This window comes from Lithobates pipiens, unplaced genomic scaffold (assembly GCF_037356315.1).
Source record: "Lithobates pipiens isolate NorthernLeopardFrog02 unplaced genomic scaffold, aLitPip1_a1.2 Scaffold_18, whole genome shotgun sequence".
Classification (NCBI taxonomy): domain Eukaryota; kingdom Metazoa; phylum Chordata; class Amphibia; order Anura; family Ranidae; genus Lithobates; species Lithobates pipiens.
The window spans coordinates 163086611-163105205 of NW_027507758.1; the positions used below are offsets into that span (position 1 = coordinate 163086611).

The window sequence follows — 18595 nt, forward strand, 5'->3', positions numbered from 1 at the left end:
CACTGGCGGCAACCCCCCCTGAGTCGGCCAGTCAGTAGTCGGGCCCCCGCACTTACCCCATCTCACGGGCAGCACTCCAGGCGGCATTGGCTTCTCTCTGGACAGTTCTCTGGCTACTTCCTTTCTTCCCCTGCATCTCCTCCCTCCTTCTTGCGGCCAATCTGATTGGATCTCCTTTTGGCCAATTGGGTGATGGGTCTGACGACCTACTTCCTGATTGGCCAGGAGGAGAATCAGTGTTACAATAGAGAATGTTAATTAGCTATTGTCACAGAACTGGGTGGGCTTGCGCCCCAAGCCCATCCTATTTTGAAGCCTATTAGAGCCTCTGACTCTAACCACATGCTTAAAAAAAAACCCTGCAGGTAGATCAGGGGGCTGGATGCATGGATGGGCTGCAACTGGTGTTTACTGACCTCCCTGAGTAAAGGTGGTCGCTGATTCTCTGGTAAGCCTCCAGTGAGAACTTGCTGTGGGTGACACGGTTGCGGTTTCTAGATTTCTCTATTCAACATGGACATTCTCTCTGTGGCTTCTTTTGACTTACACTATTTTTATATGGTTTATTGATTTATGCACTTAATATATGTATAGTGCACTGCATGTTGTTCATTTACTGCTAATATATGCACTTATTACAGTATATGTATAGCTCTGCGCTTTGTTTATCTATTGCTATTGTGCTTAGTATCTCAGTTATAGTGCTTAGCCGCTGATTTAGGTTCTAGGTGCAGATAAACTCTTTCTCTTTTTCACTTTCTTTGCATGTTTGTAAAAGGATTAAGGTTAAGGGTTTTCATTATAGCATTCATGAGCTGTTTTAACTGCTGCTCATTCTTGCTAAGAGACCATTTAAAGTGGTTTAGATATCTTGTATAGATGATCCTCGGTGAACGTTATTGTTGCTGAACCAGGGAAAGGAAAAAAAATATATACTTTATATAAATGTTGTCCTGAGCTGGTCCAGAAATGTGGATGGCCTGTATCTAGCATCACAACAGCCACTTTGACCAGTGAGTTTGACATTAAAGAAATATTTTCTTGTAAACCTTATTTTCACGGTTCTTTGTTTGCTTTATAGGATTATCAGAGTGAAGCTCCCTACCACTTATTACATCTGAAAATTGAGCTGGAGAGGAGTAGGATTTTAGCCTCAGTGGAAGACTGCAGAGCAGAGTTGGCTCGGGAAAACAAAATGCTTCTAGTAGATGGCAGTGAGAAAATTGTAAAAGAGCACAGGGTAGGTATACATTGAAACTTACTGTCTCCCTCAGAAATGTAATGTCATAAAAAGGATTGATAGATAGATAGATAGATAGAGATAAGTAGAAACATTTGTGATACCCTGAGCTTCCTTTCAGTCTATAATATGTAACTTGGGTCTTACCATAAATACCACCATTACTTTGAGCCAACATAGTGTCAAAAGGAAATTGGGACAGCATTCTGCAGTTCTCATTGTTGGGCAGGCAGGGAGTTATGAAAATGCCTTCTGCTGGACACCACTTGAATATTACATACTAGAAGCACAGTTGGGGCATAATGCTGAGAGGCCTTCTGCTTCTTATCTGCTCTGATCCACATCTAGTGGAAATTACTTCAGCACAAATGGTATGTCCGCCATGTTCATAAACTTCTTTGATTCACAAGTATAAAGATTAAAGTTCCCTGTCTAATGCAGTATAGCTAAGACATTTTACAATCAACTAGCCCCAAGCCTATCTTAGGCCCATGTTAGGGTAGCTGCCCGAAGCTCCAAAGCCAGAAGGGGTATGATGAAAATTATGTATTTACTTGACTTTTCTCAGTGATTAGGCATTGAGCATTAGCAGTAATTATTCAAGCTTGGTACTTGTCTCTGTAATTAAGCTGTATAATTTTTCTGCAGATTTCTGTGACGCAAGTGACTAACTACGATAGCCTGTGATGTAGGCTGAATGGACAATGCACAGACTGACTATAAGTTTTATTGCAAACACTTGCTGACCACAATACATATATATACGTTACTGCTTTGAAGAAGTGGTTTACCGGGATTATGGATGAATATATCAGCCCTGACCCCAGTATAATTTTTTACAGTCAGCGGCTGGCTTTCTCATAAAACCTTTTCAAGCGGCTCATGAGCCACCGAAACATTTTTCAAAGCAGTGGGAGGGGACATTCCACCCCTCCCGGTGCTCGCCAGTCTTTCTCTGGCTTACTGTTTCCGCCGATTTGTCTGAGAAACAATCTGACGGTGCGGCCTGCTTCTCCCATAGGCGATCAAAGAGTATCTACTCTTTGATCGCCTCTGCAGCCTTGGAGGACCGGAGCAATGTAATTTCTATTACAAGTCATTTCTATTACAAGGGATGTTCACGCAAGTTGAGCATGCATATGTAACTGGTCTTCGCACTACACATGTGAGGTATGGCAGCGAACATTAGAGCAAGAGCAATAATTCTAATGCTAGACCTCCTCTGGAACTCTAAACAGGTAACCTGTAAAGGCTTTGAAGCGGCACCTGTGGAGATTTTTAAGTACTGCAGTTTGTCGCTATTTCACAAGCATGCGCAATTTTAAAGTGTGACATGTTAGGTATCTATTTACTCAGTATAACATAATTTTTCTTTATACAAAAAAATTGGATAAACGTGTTTTTTTTTATTCATTAAAGTGTATTTTTTCCCCAAAAAATTTGTTTGCAAAATCACTGCGCAAATACCGTGGGACATAAAAAATTGCAACAATTGCCATTTTATTCCCTAGGGCCTCTGCTAAAAAAAATGTGTAATGTTTAGGGGTTATAGCAAAAACTTGTAAACAAAAAGTGCCAGAAAAAGCCTGGAAGGCAAGTCATTAAGTTGCTCAGTTCAGCTAATAAACAAGGGACATGATATTTAATTAATGCATTCATTAGGCTTTGTTGACCTCTCTCTTCCTTCCTTTTACGACTGTTTTATTATAGGCTTTCTTTGGTGAGAAAGGGTGCTACCAGCTATGTGAGAAGAGGCTGCGGCTAATAGAAGAGTTGTGTTTAAAACTGCAGGAGAGAGACCCTATTAAAGGAGTTTATGAAAGCAGTAGAGTGGTACTAAAAGACATGAAAACTCAGATTGATACTACACATCTAAAACTCATGGAGCATCCAGACAAGTGGAAGGATTTCAGGATAAGGTACTGTGTTACATAGTTGCATAGTAGGCAAGGTTGTAAAAAGACACAAGTCCATCAAGTCCAACCTATGTGTGTCATTTTATGTCAGTATTACATATTATATCCCTGTATGTTGTGGTCGTTCAGGCGCTTATCTAAAAGTTTTTTGAAATTATCGATGCTCCCCGCTGAAACCACCTCCTGTGGAAGAGAATTCCACATCCTTACCACTCTTACAGTAAAGAACTCTCTACACAGTTTATGGTTAAACCTCTTTTCTTCTAATTTTAGTGAATGGCCGCGTGTCTTTTTTTTTATCCCTATTGTGGGTTTACCAGTACGGTATTTGTACATTAAAATCATAACCCCTTTCAAGCGTCTCTTCTCCAGAGAGAAGAAGTTCAGTGCTCGTAACCTTTCCTCATAACTAATGTCCTCCAGTCCCTTTATTTGTTTTGTTGTCCTTCTCTGGACTCTCTCCAGTTCCAGCACATCCTTCCTGAGGACTGATGCCCAGAACTGGACAGCATAGTCCAGGTGCGACCAGACCAGAGTCTTGTAGAAAGGGAGAATTATTGTTTTATCTCTGGAGTTAATCCCCTTTTTAATGAATGCCAATATTCTGTTTGCTTTGCTTTCAGCAGCTTGGCATTGCATGCCATTGCTGAGCTTGTCATCTACTAGGACCCCCAGGTCCTTTTCCATCCTAGATTTCCCCAGAGGTTTTCCCCCCCGGTGAGTAGATTACATTCATATTTTTGCCACCCAAATGCCTTATTTTTTATTTTTGTACATTAAAACTTATTTGCCATGTAGGACACAAGCCCTATCCTACTGAACTGTATCTGTGTCATTGTTGTGTCAGTTGACCGGACATTGCATGGGCAACACACACTTAGTAAATGGAGCAGGAAAGTGGATGTGAATGCAATATCAGGTAATAATGATCAGTCACAGGAAAATGTTTAGTGAAGGCATTGCATTATATCCAGTTCAGCTGATGCGATTGTCTTGGGCCAGGGGAGAACTGAGAACATTTGGCCGGAGGGGGCAAATGGTGAAGTGTGCAATGCCTCCCTGTTCCCGAGTCCCAGTGAATTTTACGGTGTGGGGGGGGGGGGGGGGGGTGGGGGGGGTCGGACCACACCCTTCATTTTTGTCCCATCCCACTTTTCATAAGCCCCATCCCTTATAGAATCCACACACTCTGTCCCCTGTATTCCATTTGCTTCCACCCATAGTGTCAGAAGCTTAGCATCACATGACAGAATATATATCTCAGCCTCACAGGACACAATATATAGCTCAGCCTCACAGGACAGAGTATATTTCTCAGTCTCACAGGACAAAGTATATAGCTCAGCCTCACAGAACAGATTATATAGCTCAGCTTCACAGATCAGGGTATATAACATCCTCACAGATCAGGAGGATATACAGCTCAGCCTCACAGATCAGGGTATATAGCTCAGCCTCACAGATCAGGATATATAGCTCAGCCTCACAGATTGGGGTATATAGCTCAGCATGACAGATCAGGGTATATAGCTCAGCCTTACAGATCAGGGTATATAGCTCAGCATGACAGATCAGGATATATAGCTCAGCCTCACAGATCAGGGTATATAGCTCAGGCAATGCACAATGCAATGGCCAAACAGAACAAGGCAAAATCAATATGGAACCACACAAGAACGGTCAGCTTGGTTTAGCATAAACCCTTCATTAGCAATAGAGAAACATTTAAACATTAAACAATGTTGATATATAGGTAGATCTTATTAAATAAGGGGTGGGGCGTTAAAATTATAGACAATAGATGAAAAGATAGAGAAGACAGATAAAAATGAATTATGTTAAAGCAGAGCAAAAAGTTTAAAAATGCTTCTGTGAACACACCATATGTTAATAGTAACAACACCACATTATAATTTCTGTCTACACAGCTATAGAGGAGGTGGAAGAGGTCGGCAGGTTAGAAGGGTATCTCCTGGGGCACTACAAACACCAGCAGGAGTCACTGGGACTTGTAGTGCTCCAACAGCTGAACAAGAAGTGCTAGCCTAAACCTTCAAATTTAGCATAGCAGGGACATTGCAGAGATAGGCTGCTGAAGATGTCACTGAGCCTGCTAACTTCATCAGAGAATGGCCACACTGGGGCTTGTAGTTCCTCAGCAACTTCAAGGTAAACTTCCCAACTATGCAGAGAAAGTTGTTAGTGTGACTGCAGTTTCATCCCCAGGCCAGCCTGGGATTTACAGTTCCCTAACAGCTGACTCTTGCATGCCATGTTAGTGCACAGGCTACAGAGGACAGTGAAATCTCCACTCTGCAGGGCAAGGCAGGCTCTGTAGTCATAAGCTTTGCTGATCCTGCAGACCTTTGTTCTTGCCCATAAACAGGATGTAGGAGCCTGCCTGTTCCTGCGGATCTTTGCAGCTTTTCCCATTAGCTGGATGCCTCCTGCAGCAGGGACTGGTGAATCCCTAGGTTCTAGATACATTCTCCAGTACAGACTGGTGGATCCCCTAGCTTCTACATTCCTCTTCTAGCAGGTCAGATAGATCCCTAATTTCTAGATGTCCCCCAACAGGGACTGGTAGACCTCAAGATTCTAGATGTCCCCTCTAGTGGACTCCAAGCTTCTATATTCCTCCTCCAGTGGTGTCTGGCAAGTCTATAGGTACTAGATGCCTTCTTTAGCAGGGACTGGCAGATCCCTAGCTTCTAGATGTCCCCCTTCTATATTCCTCCTCCAGCAGGTACTAGTGGATCTTAGGCTTTTAGATGTCCCTGTATAGTGGTGGCTGGTGGCGTGGCTGCATTCCTCCTCCCCCCTGCACCAGGGGCCGCCGGGGGCTCAAGGCGGCACTGACAGCTGCTAGCCCCCCTTCCCGTATGCGGGAGGTCCGGTACTTACTGTGTCAGGCAGGCTGCTGTGGTGTGCTCAGCTCTCCTCTTCTCCCCTGGAGTGCGGGCATGCAGGCAGTGTTAGCTCCAGCTCCAGCGTGTATCTCCGTTTCCAAAGCTCTGTGCAAACTGACGACCTGGTTGGTGGGGGTGCACTGTAGAGTGAAAATAGCGAAGATTTAATCGCTATGCTCACACAATTGGGTGGGATCAGGGGAACACTTTCTGAGCCCACCCTTTTTTGAAGCCTATTAGAACCTCTGGGTCTAATCACATGCTTCAAAAAAACAAACAAACCCCGGCATAGGAAATGTATGCGCCTGATATCCTGAAATGGGCCGGGTGCATGGATAAATGGGTGGCGGCAGGGATTGGGGGGCTGTGCCCCTGCGCCCACAATGAACGGGCTGCCAATGCCCAGTCTTTGCCTATCCTGGGCCCATGGCAGTATTCTTCTCAATACTGCCACCTTCACAGCTTTTCAGATATTTAGCCCATGTACACATGGTCGGAGATTCCGACGGAATGTGTCCGATCGGACCGTATTGTCGGATAATCTGACTGTGTGTGGTCTCCATCGGACTGTTTCCGTCAGAATATCCGACGGACCAAGTTTTCCAACTTGCCTATAAAATTTTCTGACAACATGCTCCGATCGGACATACTCCGATCATGTGTAGCCTACTCCGACGGACAAAATGCCACGCATGCTCAGATCAAATTCCTAGACCAAAGCTATTGGCTACTAGCCTGAACGTAGTCTCGTCGTAATGAAATAACATCATCACGTTATGTACAATCGGATTTTCCGACAACTTAGTCCGACCGTGTGTATACAACAGTTTCGGACAAAATCCGTCGGACAAAATCAAAGGGATTTGGTTGTCAGAATGTCCAACCGTGTGTACAAGGGCTTAGAATATCACGCACTGGTAAAAATACAATTTCGTTTTTAAGTTATTAAAAATTGTAACCTGCTTAAATAACAATAGCTTCCTTAGTATCATTCTCCTTATTTATCCTAGTAAACTGATTTGTGCTGCATCACATAACCATTTAAGTGGATAATTTTCCTTTTGGCATCAAATGTAAATGTGACTAATTATTCTATGGTCAGATGTAGGCAAAATAATGTGGCATTTGAATTGGCCATGGATAAAAGACTATACATTTTTACCCAGAAACATTGTTTTACATATTGCTTTCTACACTGTACAAATTTTGAAAACTTAGATTTTTTTTGTTACTGTTCCTTATTGTCCTACTTTTACTGACTGTCCCTCTTCAACTTTACAGATTAAAAGAAGTGTCTGATTGGCTGGCAGCAAAGGACAAAGAGTTAATACAAATTAAAGGCGGGATTAAAGATATTACGAAATATGAACAATTAAAATATTCAGTGCAGGTAACAAGTTTTCTGACCGGATGTGCTTATGCTTGAGGCAGTATTTATATAAGATCTTGAAGCATTACTTATATATTTCATACTGTTCTTGGCCTCTATATACTGTGTAGAACAATCAGGTAAGACAAGAATGGTAACTACATTGGAGACTCTAATGGCTACAGATCTACGATGGCTTTACCTCTCTTGCTGGATGTGCTATAGACCCATTATCACCTAGTTTCTCTGGGTTGAAGATTTTAGCAGCATACAAACAGGGATGTATTTAGACATCATGCTCCCCAGGGGCACATGCCTCACATCTATTTGTAAATGCACCAGGGTCCACTCCCAACGCTACAAACGCCCACTTTTTGTCCTTTAATTTATATGTGTAGGTTTGACAGCTGCTGTTTTCTGTCTCCACCTGCCAGACCACCTACTGCCATATATATATATATATATATATATATATAATGCTATATTATATATGTATTTTGCTTTTAAAATCATTTGTTCTTAACATCACCTTGATTGTGTGTGTATATATACAGTATTTCACAAAAGTGAGTACACCCCTCACATTTTTGTAAATATTTTATTATCACTTTTCATGTGACAACACTGAAGAAATTACACTTTGCTCCCGTGTCTCAATAGTGAGTGTACAGCTTGTATAACAGTGTAAATTTGATGTCCCCTCAAAATAACTCAACACACAGCCATTATTGTCTAAACCGCTGGCAACAAAAGTGAGCACGTACCTAAGTGAAAATGTCCAAATTGGGGCCAATTAGCCCTTTTTCCCTCCCCGGTGTCATGTGACTCGTTAGTTTTACAAGGTGTCCAGTGTGAATGGAGAACAGGTGTGTTAAATTTGGTATTATCGCTCTTACGCTCTCATACTGGTCACTGGAAGTTCAACATGGCACCTCATGGCAAATAACTCTCTGAAGATCTGAAAAAAAGAATTGTTGCTCTACATAATAATGGCCTAGGCTATAAGAAGATTGCCAAGACCCTGAAACTGAGCTGCGGCATGGTGGCCAAGACCATACAGCGGTTTAACAGGACAGGTTTCACTCAGAACAGGCCTCGCCATGGTCGACCAAAGAAGTTGAGTGCACATGCTGATCATCATATCCAGAGGTTGTCTTTGGGAAATACACCATGTCCTGTGGTCTGATGAGACCATGATGAAGTTATTTGGTTCAGATGGTGTCAAGCCTATGGCATCCACCAGATGAGGAGTACAAAGATAAGCGTGTCTTACCTACAGTCAAGCATGGTGGGGGGAGTGTCATGGTCAGGGGCTGCATAAGTGCTGGGGAGCTACAGTTCCTTGAGGGAACCATGAATGCCAACATGTACTGTGACATACTGAAGCAGAGCATGATCCCCTCCCTTCGGAGACTGGGCTGTAGGGCAGGATTCCAACATGATAAAGACCCAAATACACCTCCAAGACAAACACTGCCTTGCTAAAGAAGCTGAGGGTAAAGGTGATGGTCTGGCCAAGCATGTCTCAAGACCTAAACCTGATTGAGCATCTGTGGAGCATCCTCAAACGGAAGGTGGAGGAGTGCAAGGTCTCTAACATCCACCAGCTCTGTGATGTCGTCATGGAGGAGTGGAAGAGGACTCCGGTGGCAACCTGTGAAGCTCTCTCCCTGTCGCTGGGCCAGTAAGAGAGAGGAGCGGGGCCTTGTGCATGTGCAGTAGGGTTCCTGGTGTGAAGCCCTAAGGCTACACTGCTGGGTTCACTTAACCACAGACATCGCTGGACTCCAGGGCAGGTAAGTGTCCTATTATTAAAAGCCAGCAGCTGCAGTATGTGTAGCTGCTGGCTTTTTTTTTGGGCAGACCTCCGCTTTAACCTATTAGCAGTTTATGGATGTGTATAGGGAATACACCACTCATTCCCCACCAAATTAAAAAAAAATCCAGTGGAGCTCTGCTTTAAAAACATATTGGATTAGCTAATAAATGGTTAAAAAGTTTAATGGCATAAAGCTATGATGCTTATATTTTGGACTGTAAATGATTTATTGTGTAAACTTTAACTACATATCCTAAAATCCATGAGATAACTGCTCCTCCTGAGAATAAAGAGTGGAGCAATGTATTTAGTACATCGTGATCTATATTTTTCATGTGCTTCCTTTCCCATTTCTTATGTCCATTAATATTCATAAATATAATGCCATTCTTACTAATGGGGAGAATTGTTTTGTTACAGGAAATTAGACAAGATGTGACTAAGCATGAGGATAATGTCAGGTATCTGAAAGACAGACTGACTGCACTTACTGAGGTTTCGGTGGAGAAGGAAGTAAGAAGGCAAAACAGTGATCTAGCAAAACTATCTGACAGCCTAAAACTCTTCCTGGACTCGCTAAATGAGGTACATAGTGTTAGCATTTCACTGCTACATGGACAGCCCTCACCTCATTATACGTGCTATTCATTTTTGCCTGCACTGATACTAGAAGTGTTCTTTGTTCTAGTTTGAGAAAATCCAAAGCAACAACCTGTCGCCATCACAAACTGAACAAAATCTGTCCTAGTACAGTGAATAATACGTGAAATGAGTGTGTTTTTTTGAGTATTCTTTTTTCTCCATTTGCTTTTAGGCCTTATGTACACTGCTGCTGGTAAACGGACATTTACCCTGTTTCCCCGAAAATAAGACCTAGCGTGATTGTTGGTGATGGCTGCAATATAAGCCCTACTCCCCCAAATAAGCCCTAGTTTAAGTCCTTGTAGGTCTTCTTTTCAGGGTAGGGCTTATTTTCGGGGAAAAAGGGAAGGGCTTATTTGGGGGGTAAGGCTTATATTGCAGCCATTACCAACAATCACGCTAGGTCTTATTTTTGGGGGAAACAAGGTAGGAGCATTTGGGCATTTTTTTCAGCTGCCCCTGAACTCTCCTCTATATTATCTCATCAGAACATGTACACAGGAGGGTCGTTTATAGTTGTTTCTAAGCAGTTGAGTTTAGAAGCATATTTTGGAAAGCAAAACAATGCGTTCAGGACGGATGAGGCGTTTGAAACGCAAAATGCCTGTAACAGCTTGTAAACGCATGTAAACGCAATAACTCACATTTAGCCACATTTCGTTTACAGGCTTTTTTAATGGGGAAACATTTTTGTTTTATTCAATGTAAAAAATGCTTCTAAACACAAACGCGGCATGTAAACACGGACATTTTTAAACATTGGTTACTATCTGTCAAGTTAAATCGTTCAGGAGAGGTTTTAAAATGTCCCTTGTGCATGAAGCCTTAAAACACATTAATTATTTCCTTATTTCCTTATTTTTACAAACATATTGTCTTTTTTCTCCTCTTGCCTTTTTCCTGTGCTTTAAAAGTTATCATCAAAAGACCAAACTCATGTAAACATTGTATTGTTTACATTTAAAATGTCTGCAGTCTGCACTGAAACACTGCTGTGTACTCTTTTATGCCCTGTATACACGGTCGGAAATTCAGACGGAAAAGGTCTGACAGGATTATATTGTCGGAACAACCGATCGCGTGTGGGCTCTATCGGACCAGGATCTCAAATTTTCCAACAACAAAATCCAATCAGACTTTGTCCGATCGTTTGTAGAGAATTCTGATCGGACAAAGTGCCACACATGCTCAGATCAAATTACGAGCCCAAAGCTATTGGCTACTAGCCTGAACGTAGTCCTGTCGGAACGAACGAACGTCATCACGTTCCGAACGATCGGATTTTCCGAAAACTTTGTCCGATCGTGTGTATGCAACACCAGTTTCGGACAAAATCCGTCTGAAAAAATCTGACAGATTTTGTGGTCGGAATGTCTGACCATGTGTATGGGGACTAAGTCTGCTGTATATTAGTTTTTCTCTTTTACTCTCTTTTTGAAGACCAACTATGTTACTATGTTATACAGGGCTGACCTTAGGTTAAATGCCACTTAGTAAAAACATTTAGTATGACATCCCTAATTACTCTTGTGAATAAAGGTACCACTATACACTTTTTTTTTTCCATAAAGATTTTATTGAGATTGCATAGAACAGTGCATGTATTGAACACAGAGCAGTTTTTCATATTCAAATGTTTAGATATGTGATATATTGTGGATTATTAATGGAAATGTTAAAAAAGTTTATAAAAATTTTGATAATAATAAAAAAAAAAAAAGAACACAGAACAACAGATTTTTTTAATTGAAATTCCAAGATACATAGGTAAATCATAAGTATTCGATGGTTATCAAGTCTGTACATATTCCAACTCCACAGTAAAGCTGAAAAATCCTACACACTTTTTACCACCGTTTAGTAAACTCATCCTTGCTGTCTTGAAATCCTTTTTGCATTTTACATTCTTGCTATCATATAAATTGTAGTTTTCTAGGCCAGAAAATGGCTTTTTCAAACAGAGTAATTTAAATTAGTAGAAATATCTCTACTGTATTAGACAGAATTATCTTTAATAAATGGTCAATAACAGTAAAAGCCCCACTACGTGTTCCCTCTGGAGGATGGTGCCTTAAAGCGTAAGTAAACCCATCCACAAAACAGTTTCATTTCCCGAGCATGCCGGAAATGTAACACTCCTATTGGTTGTGCTCTCAATCAAACTGTTAGACCATCCAATGGCTGGTGTCATGACTGATCACATGGGCAGCATCATGGTAGTTTTATATTAAACAGAGGCAAAGATGGCAGCTTCCTTGGCTGAAATTGATACGTTACACTTTAAGATACTTAACAGTTCACGTATAGCTAAGGCTAGCTACTATGTTATGGAATTGGGTAGGCCTGGGCAGTGTCATTGTATGCCTTTATCATTGCATTGGAATATATTATTATTGTTAGTATACAGGATTTAAATATCGCCAACAGATTGTGCAGAAATATAAGGGGGGCAGTGCATTTACTATACAGTTCATTACAGAAGCCATAGAAGGGCCTTGCATGAAAATTATTAAAATGTAGGAGTCTATTAACCTATGTTTCCACCCAATGTTCAATGAAGATTAACCCTTTTTTCTCACATAACGTTACATTGAAAAATATGATGAATCTTGGATGAAGACATTGATAAATAGACCCCATAGAAATAAAAATCTCACATTTTTTGCTGTTTCCCAATAGATTGAGAAGATTTTAAGCACTGTTGGAGATTGTGTAGAGTGCAAGGAAGCAGTAAAGAATAAGCTCAGTGAGTTAGTGACAAGTTCTAAGGATATTCAATCACAAGCTGAGAAGATTTTGAACACAGAAAGCCTTGAGGAGGCTCAGGAACTACTTCTTCATTATGAGGTATTAATACTTTATGATAATCCAAATAAACATCTAATGTGAATGTTTTTGTAAGAGCTAAGTGTGACAAATTCTCTACTAATTAACCTGTAATAAAATTTGCATGATCTTATATTAGTCAGAAAATACTATTTATGCTGTCTCACTGTGGAAATCGGGGTTCCCCAAGCCATATTAAAGCCATGCCCAACCTGACATTGTGACAAATCACCCACTTTGGCAAAAATCTCTCAGGTTTTGGATAACCATTGGCCCAAATGTTTGTCTTAAGTTGTGTGTATTTGGCTTGATACTAATCTGTATATACTATACTCTGGTCCTTGCAGAAAAATATAAAGAAAACACGTTTAAAGAAACAGGATGTTCAGCTCCAGATTACTCGTGCCAAAGAGATACAGGCTGAGAAGGGATTGTCCAGAGATGTTCAGGATGAGTTGATGAAGATGGAAGCTGAAATGGAAAATGTAGAGGCAGCAATGGTGCAACAAGAAGAAGAATTAAAGGTATACACACACACACACACACACACACACACACACACACACACTCAAGCTAATTGCTGTGGCCTAAAATAAATTATCTAAATGCCATTTTTACTTAGCTAACTTTGTGGTCGTGTGATGCACTGGATCGTAAGTCTTCTGGAACACAGAGTGGAAGGGTTATTTTTGAGGTGCTTTGTCTCTTCCTGAATAATGTGGAATCTTCCCATTAGCTGTCCAATGGAAGCATTCTCTCAGGTTCCAGAAGATTGCAGTAGCATTAGGGGTAGCAACTGATTCTTCCAGTAACTGGAGTTCAGATCTGACTGCCTCCAGGCTTGGACATGCGTTCCTAACCGCAGGTAACCACCTACATGCAAAGAGTGATGGTAGCTGTCAGCCTGTTAGTACTTTGTACTGGCTGAGTGGCTACTGCTATTCACATGCACCAGCCACAATAATCTGCTGATTCTTGCCTCTGGAATCTGATGTATACGACTAAACTACTGTGAGAAAGAAGGAGGCTTAATACATTCATATGCAATAAATTATTGGCAAAAAATAATGCTCTAATTACTTAAACTTTTCTGAATTTAAAAAGCTAATCAAGGCAACCGGTAAAAGGGTCGATCCACATACAACTGTTTTTTTTAGGGTTTTTTAGGTGTGGGGGAATTAAAACACCTGACAGCTTCTTATATTTTTGTATCTGTTAAGAAACCTGTTGAGCAATAACTGCAATTTCAGTTTTTTGGCCTGCATATCTGCTGTGACTATTATGAAGGGGCCTCAAACTCCCTGTTGAATTTTAATCATTTTCAATTATGGAGAAAGCAACAGGCATTTTCCATAACTGTCTTGCACCAGTACTTATAAGGTATGTTGGGCTGGTGGCACTAAGTAAAGATACTTTACTATTCAGACATCGATCAGAGTGGTTCCCTCAGTCAGTGATACACGGGGGGGGGGGGGCATAATATAGCTACCTGCTCCCCACTGAGACCTGTGATCATCGCTTTTGACAGGGTCTTCCACAATCAACTTATCTTGCAACCACCTTTCACCGTGCCCACCAAAAACATCACCATGAAATATTTAGTGTTTTACTCTTACTTTAAGCCATTAAAAAAATCCCCCCAGGCCAAATTTTCCTAGACCTATCCTGTTCTATGAATTTTTTTTATGTAATACAAAAAAAGGTGTTTCAAAGCACATAAAAATATTTAAAAATAGCTTTATATGATTTATTTTTTCTCTTTGAAGGACACAATCCATGATTGGGAGACAATAGAAAATGGAAAAGAGTCTATTGCTCAGCATTTGAAGCAGATAGGACCTACACTTGAGCGACCCTTGAACTTTGGAACACTGGAAAATATATCATTAGAACTTCAGCAGGCAAAGGTTACATTATATTTGTCTATAATATATAGTATAGTTGTTTTTACAGTAGTATGTGAAGTGTGATATGTCTTGGCTGCACATAAAAATACGATTCTAAACAGTGCTTAACACAAGCAAAGTTTTCCTAAAACAGAAAGTATTCACATGTTCTATACCTCAGCAGTTGTGGATGTGCAATCTGTACGGTCATACATCACCATAGTTTTGTTTGTAAAAGGCACACGTGACATTGCTACATGATATTTCCAGACACAGGAAATAAAGACATTTTGTGTGCTTATGTGAACAGGTAAAGGAACTAAGAATGTTAAAAATTAAAAGTCAGCAGCTTTAAATACTGTAGCTGCTGACCGTTAAAGATCAGGTACTTACCAGTCCATAGATTCCAGTACTGTCTTCCCGCAGCAGATTCATGGATTTGGAAGCTGGCGGTGACTTCTGGCTACCACAGTCCACTTCCCACTGCACATGCACAAGATTGTCTAATGCAGGGAGACTGGTTCCTACAAGTGCCCTTTCTAGAGGGGCGCTCATCAGTGTGAGTTTTTATTTATTTCTTTTTTGACAGCGGGGGTTTCACACACAATCCGGTGGCTGCAGACCCCTGGTACTGGCATCCTGCCGGGCACGCACGTCCCCACCATGTAATCATGTATTCTGGCCTCTGCTTGCACATCTGCGGGCACGGGAAGCGACATGTCGGGTGCCGGTGGGTGGAGGAGAGGGAGAACAGCAGACACACGTCCACTCTCTTCCCCCTTCTTGTTGCGACCCTGTGTATGACGTCACTTCCGGGACATGCTGTGACTTTCCCCAGTTAGCAGAGTTGGAAAATAATGTACAATAAGATTGCAATAAGCATATGTTGATTGGTTTGCACAAAAGTTATATCGCCTACAAAATAGCTTTATTAATATATGGCATTTTTATTATTATTATTTTTTTACTAGTAATGACGGCAATCTGCGACTTTTATCATGACTGTGACATTGCGGCAGTAAGATGGGACACTTTTGACACTATTTTGGGACCATTGACAGGGATCAGTGGTATAAAAATGCACTGATTGCTGTATAAATGTCACTGGCAGGAAAGGAGTTAACACTAGGGGGCGATCAAGCAGTTAAACGTGTTACCTGGGGAGTGAGTCTATCTGTGGGATGGGACTGACTAGGGGAGGAAACTGATCGGTGTACCTATATACTAGGGACACACGATTAGTCTCCTCTCCCCTGATAGGACATTGATCTGTGTGTTTACACACACAGATCCACGTTCCTTCTCTGTCACGAACGATCGTGGGTGTCCAGCAGACATCACGGCTGCCGGGCACGCGCATTGGCTCCTTGGTGACGTGGGAAGCCGAGGAAGCCGAGGACATCATATGACGTCCGCCCAGGATGGTAGATCCCATCTGGGGGTTAACCACTTCACCCCTGGAAGGTTTTACCCACTTCCTGACCAGGCCATTTTTTGCGATATGGCACTGTGTCCCTTTAACTGACAATTGCACAGTCATGCAACGCTGTACCCAGATAAAGTTGATGTCCTTTTTTTCCCACAAATAGACCTTTTTTTTGGTGGTATTTGATCACCTCTGCGTTTTTTTTATCTTTTGTGCTATTAACAAAATTTTGAAAAAAACAATAATTTTATTTTCTGCTATAATACATATCTTAGGCTAATATGTATTCTGCTACATATTTTTGGTAAAAAAAAAATCCCAATAAGCGTATATTGATTGGTTTTAGCAAAAGTTATACGCCTACAAACTACAGGATCTATTTAGGGACTTTTGTTTATTTTAATTTTTTTTACTGGTAATGGTGGCTTAAAAATGCACTGATCCCTGTATAAATGGCACTGGCATGGAAGGGGTTAACACTAGGGGTGATCAAGGGGTTAAATTTGTTCCCTGGGAGGTGTTTCTAACGGAGGGGGGTGAATTTACTGGAGGAAAAGAGAGATTGTGATTCAGCTTAGCTGAAACATGATCTCTCATTTTTCCTCCCTGACAGATCAGTGGTGTGCTTTGTTTACATGGGCCCAGTCAAAGCGGGAGAAGTGTGCCAGTGGCCCCTAACCCGCATGCACAAAATCACGTACAGGTACGTGATTTTGCGCACCTGGTTCGCCCGCCTGCAGTAAATGTATGTTGGGCAGTCCGGAAGCGGTTAACCTGTCACCGAAAATTCATCACAAACTTAATCAAAATTACATCCAAGCACATAAAACCTCCCCCCCCCAAAAAATGTGAGGCCCTCCACCCCCACATATACACATATACCAACATAAACGCATGTGTCGGGGGTTCCTACACATCAAAATGTTGATTGTGATACACATGTTACATATTGCCGCACACGCCTGAGTGAGAGTAAATATTCTAGCACAAGATCTCCCCTGTAACACAAAACTGATGACCTATAGAAAATATATCGTACTGAAGTATGTCGGCATTTTATGGGCACACACAGATTTAAGGTTTGATATTTTGGGTATCTTTGTTTTTTTTTGGGGGGGGGGCTCCAGAATTCACTGCCTAGCCCTGCTTCTTCATCTACATGAGCATTGTGGAAGTGGTAGCAAGTACTAACACAAAATGGTACCCCACCTTCCTCCCTCCAAAAATCCTGAAGCTCAGTTAAAGGCTGGAGAGAGGGAGAACATCAGCAGTACCTCACTTTATAGAGTGAATTTCTGTTTTCAGATGGAAACATACATCTGTAATAAGAAAATTCAATTTCTGAAGATCATTGTTTTTTTTTTTTTTTGCTGCATATAAATTATTTGTATGAACTACCGTATTTGCCGGCGTATAAGGCGACTGGGCGTATAAGACGACCCCCTATTTTTCAAGTGAAAACATAGGTTATGGGCAATACTCGCGGTATAAGACTACCCCCCTTCTGAGGCAACACCATTTTAAAAAAACATTAGAACCATTAAAAACACAAAGCAAGAATGCCAACTACTCATCCGTCATGCTGTGATATGTCATAAAGTAAATCAAACAATAATAACACAAACAGAGATCTATTGAATGCCACAACTCTGGAAAGTAGAATTTTTCACTAACCAAACCTATACCACTTTTGGGTTACATTCTATGGGAATTGTCCACCAAAATGCATTTAATAACCCCCCTGTCATATGTCCCAGATTTACCTGTTCCTCTTGGGTGCCTGGGACCTCAAAGGCAAACAGCAGGATGTATAGTAGTAGGAGATCAGTGAATGGATTTACCCAGGGAAGTATGGTGAGCGGTGTATTCTTTTAATGAATACGCCTGCTTGGATTGGCAGAGGCTGTAGCATCATCAGCCCTTGCCTCTCTCCCTCTCTCTCAAAGTCAATCCGAGCAGGCTACTCTATGTAGCCTGCTCGGATTGGCAGAGGTTGTTACTCCAATCCAAGCAGGCTCTGTATTCATTAATAGAATACATCGCTCGCCGGGATTGGCTCAGCGGCGTATACTGTTTGTAGCTGAAGCCACATACAGTATTAGCAGACATTTGAGGGCTGACATCCATCGGGCAGCATTGTATACCCGGCGTATAAGACGACCCCCAATTTTTGGGCATTTTTTTGTGTAAAGGGTAGTCTTATATGCCAGAAAATACAGTAATCTTTTTAGATGCAAAAAACTTCCTTCTCAAAATCTCTTTTCAGAATACTATGTAATGTGTATGGGTGGTCTAATGACCAGAATCTTTTTATCCTAACAGGAGCTATGTAAAAAAAGTGATGATCTCTCAGTTCAGGCTGAGAATCTGGTGAAGAAGTCAAGTGACATAAAGCTTGGAGAAAAAAGCAAACACCACCTACTGGAGAAAACTAAGGCTGTTGATGAAAATGTGAAGCAGACTAAAAAGTGCCTGTCTGAGAAGTAAGTGCAAAAAGCGGGACCCTTTCTTGTTTCTGGCATGTGATATTGCAGGAAAATGAGAGTCCCCTAATCTTCCTAA

At 41.4% G+C, this 18595-nt stretch overlaps 1 protein-coding gene across 15 annotated transcripts in view; it reads left to right on the plus strand.

Moving 5' to 3' along the window:
• The window catches only part of SYNE1 (spectrin repeat containing nuclear envelope protein 1), a 663643-nt gene that overhangs the window by 281623 nt on the left and 363425 nt on the right, over positions 1 to 18595 (plus strand). For all 15 annotated transcript variants that reach the window (XM_077486324.1, XM_077486337.1, XM_077486323.1 and 12 more), the window contains 8 exons: positions 1082 to 1240; positions 2951 to 3159; positions 7347 to 7455; positions 9674 to 9838; positions 12575 to 12742; positions 13069 to 13245; positions 14488 to 14628; positions 18356 to 18516. In XM_077486324.1, coding sequence (XP_077342450.1) covers positions 1082 to 1240; positions 2951 to 3159; positions 7347 to 7455; positions 9674 to 9838; positions 12575 to 12742; positions 13069 to 13245; positions 14488 to 14628; positions 18356 to 18516 — 1289 coding nt within the window. The remainder of the gene's footprint in view (positions 1 to 1081; positions 1241 to 2950; positions 3160 to 7346; positions 7456 to 9673; positions 9839 to 12574; positions 12743 to 13068; positions 13246 to 14487; positions 14629 to 18355; positions 18517 to 18595) is intronic.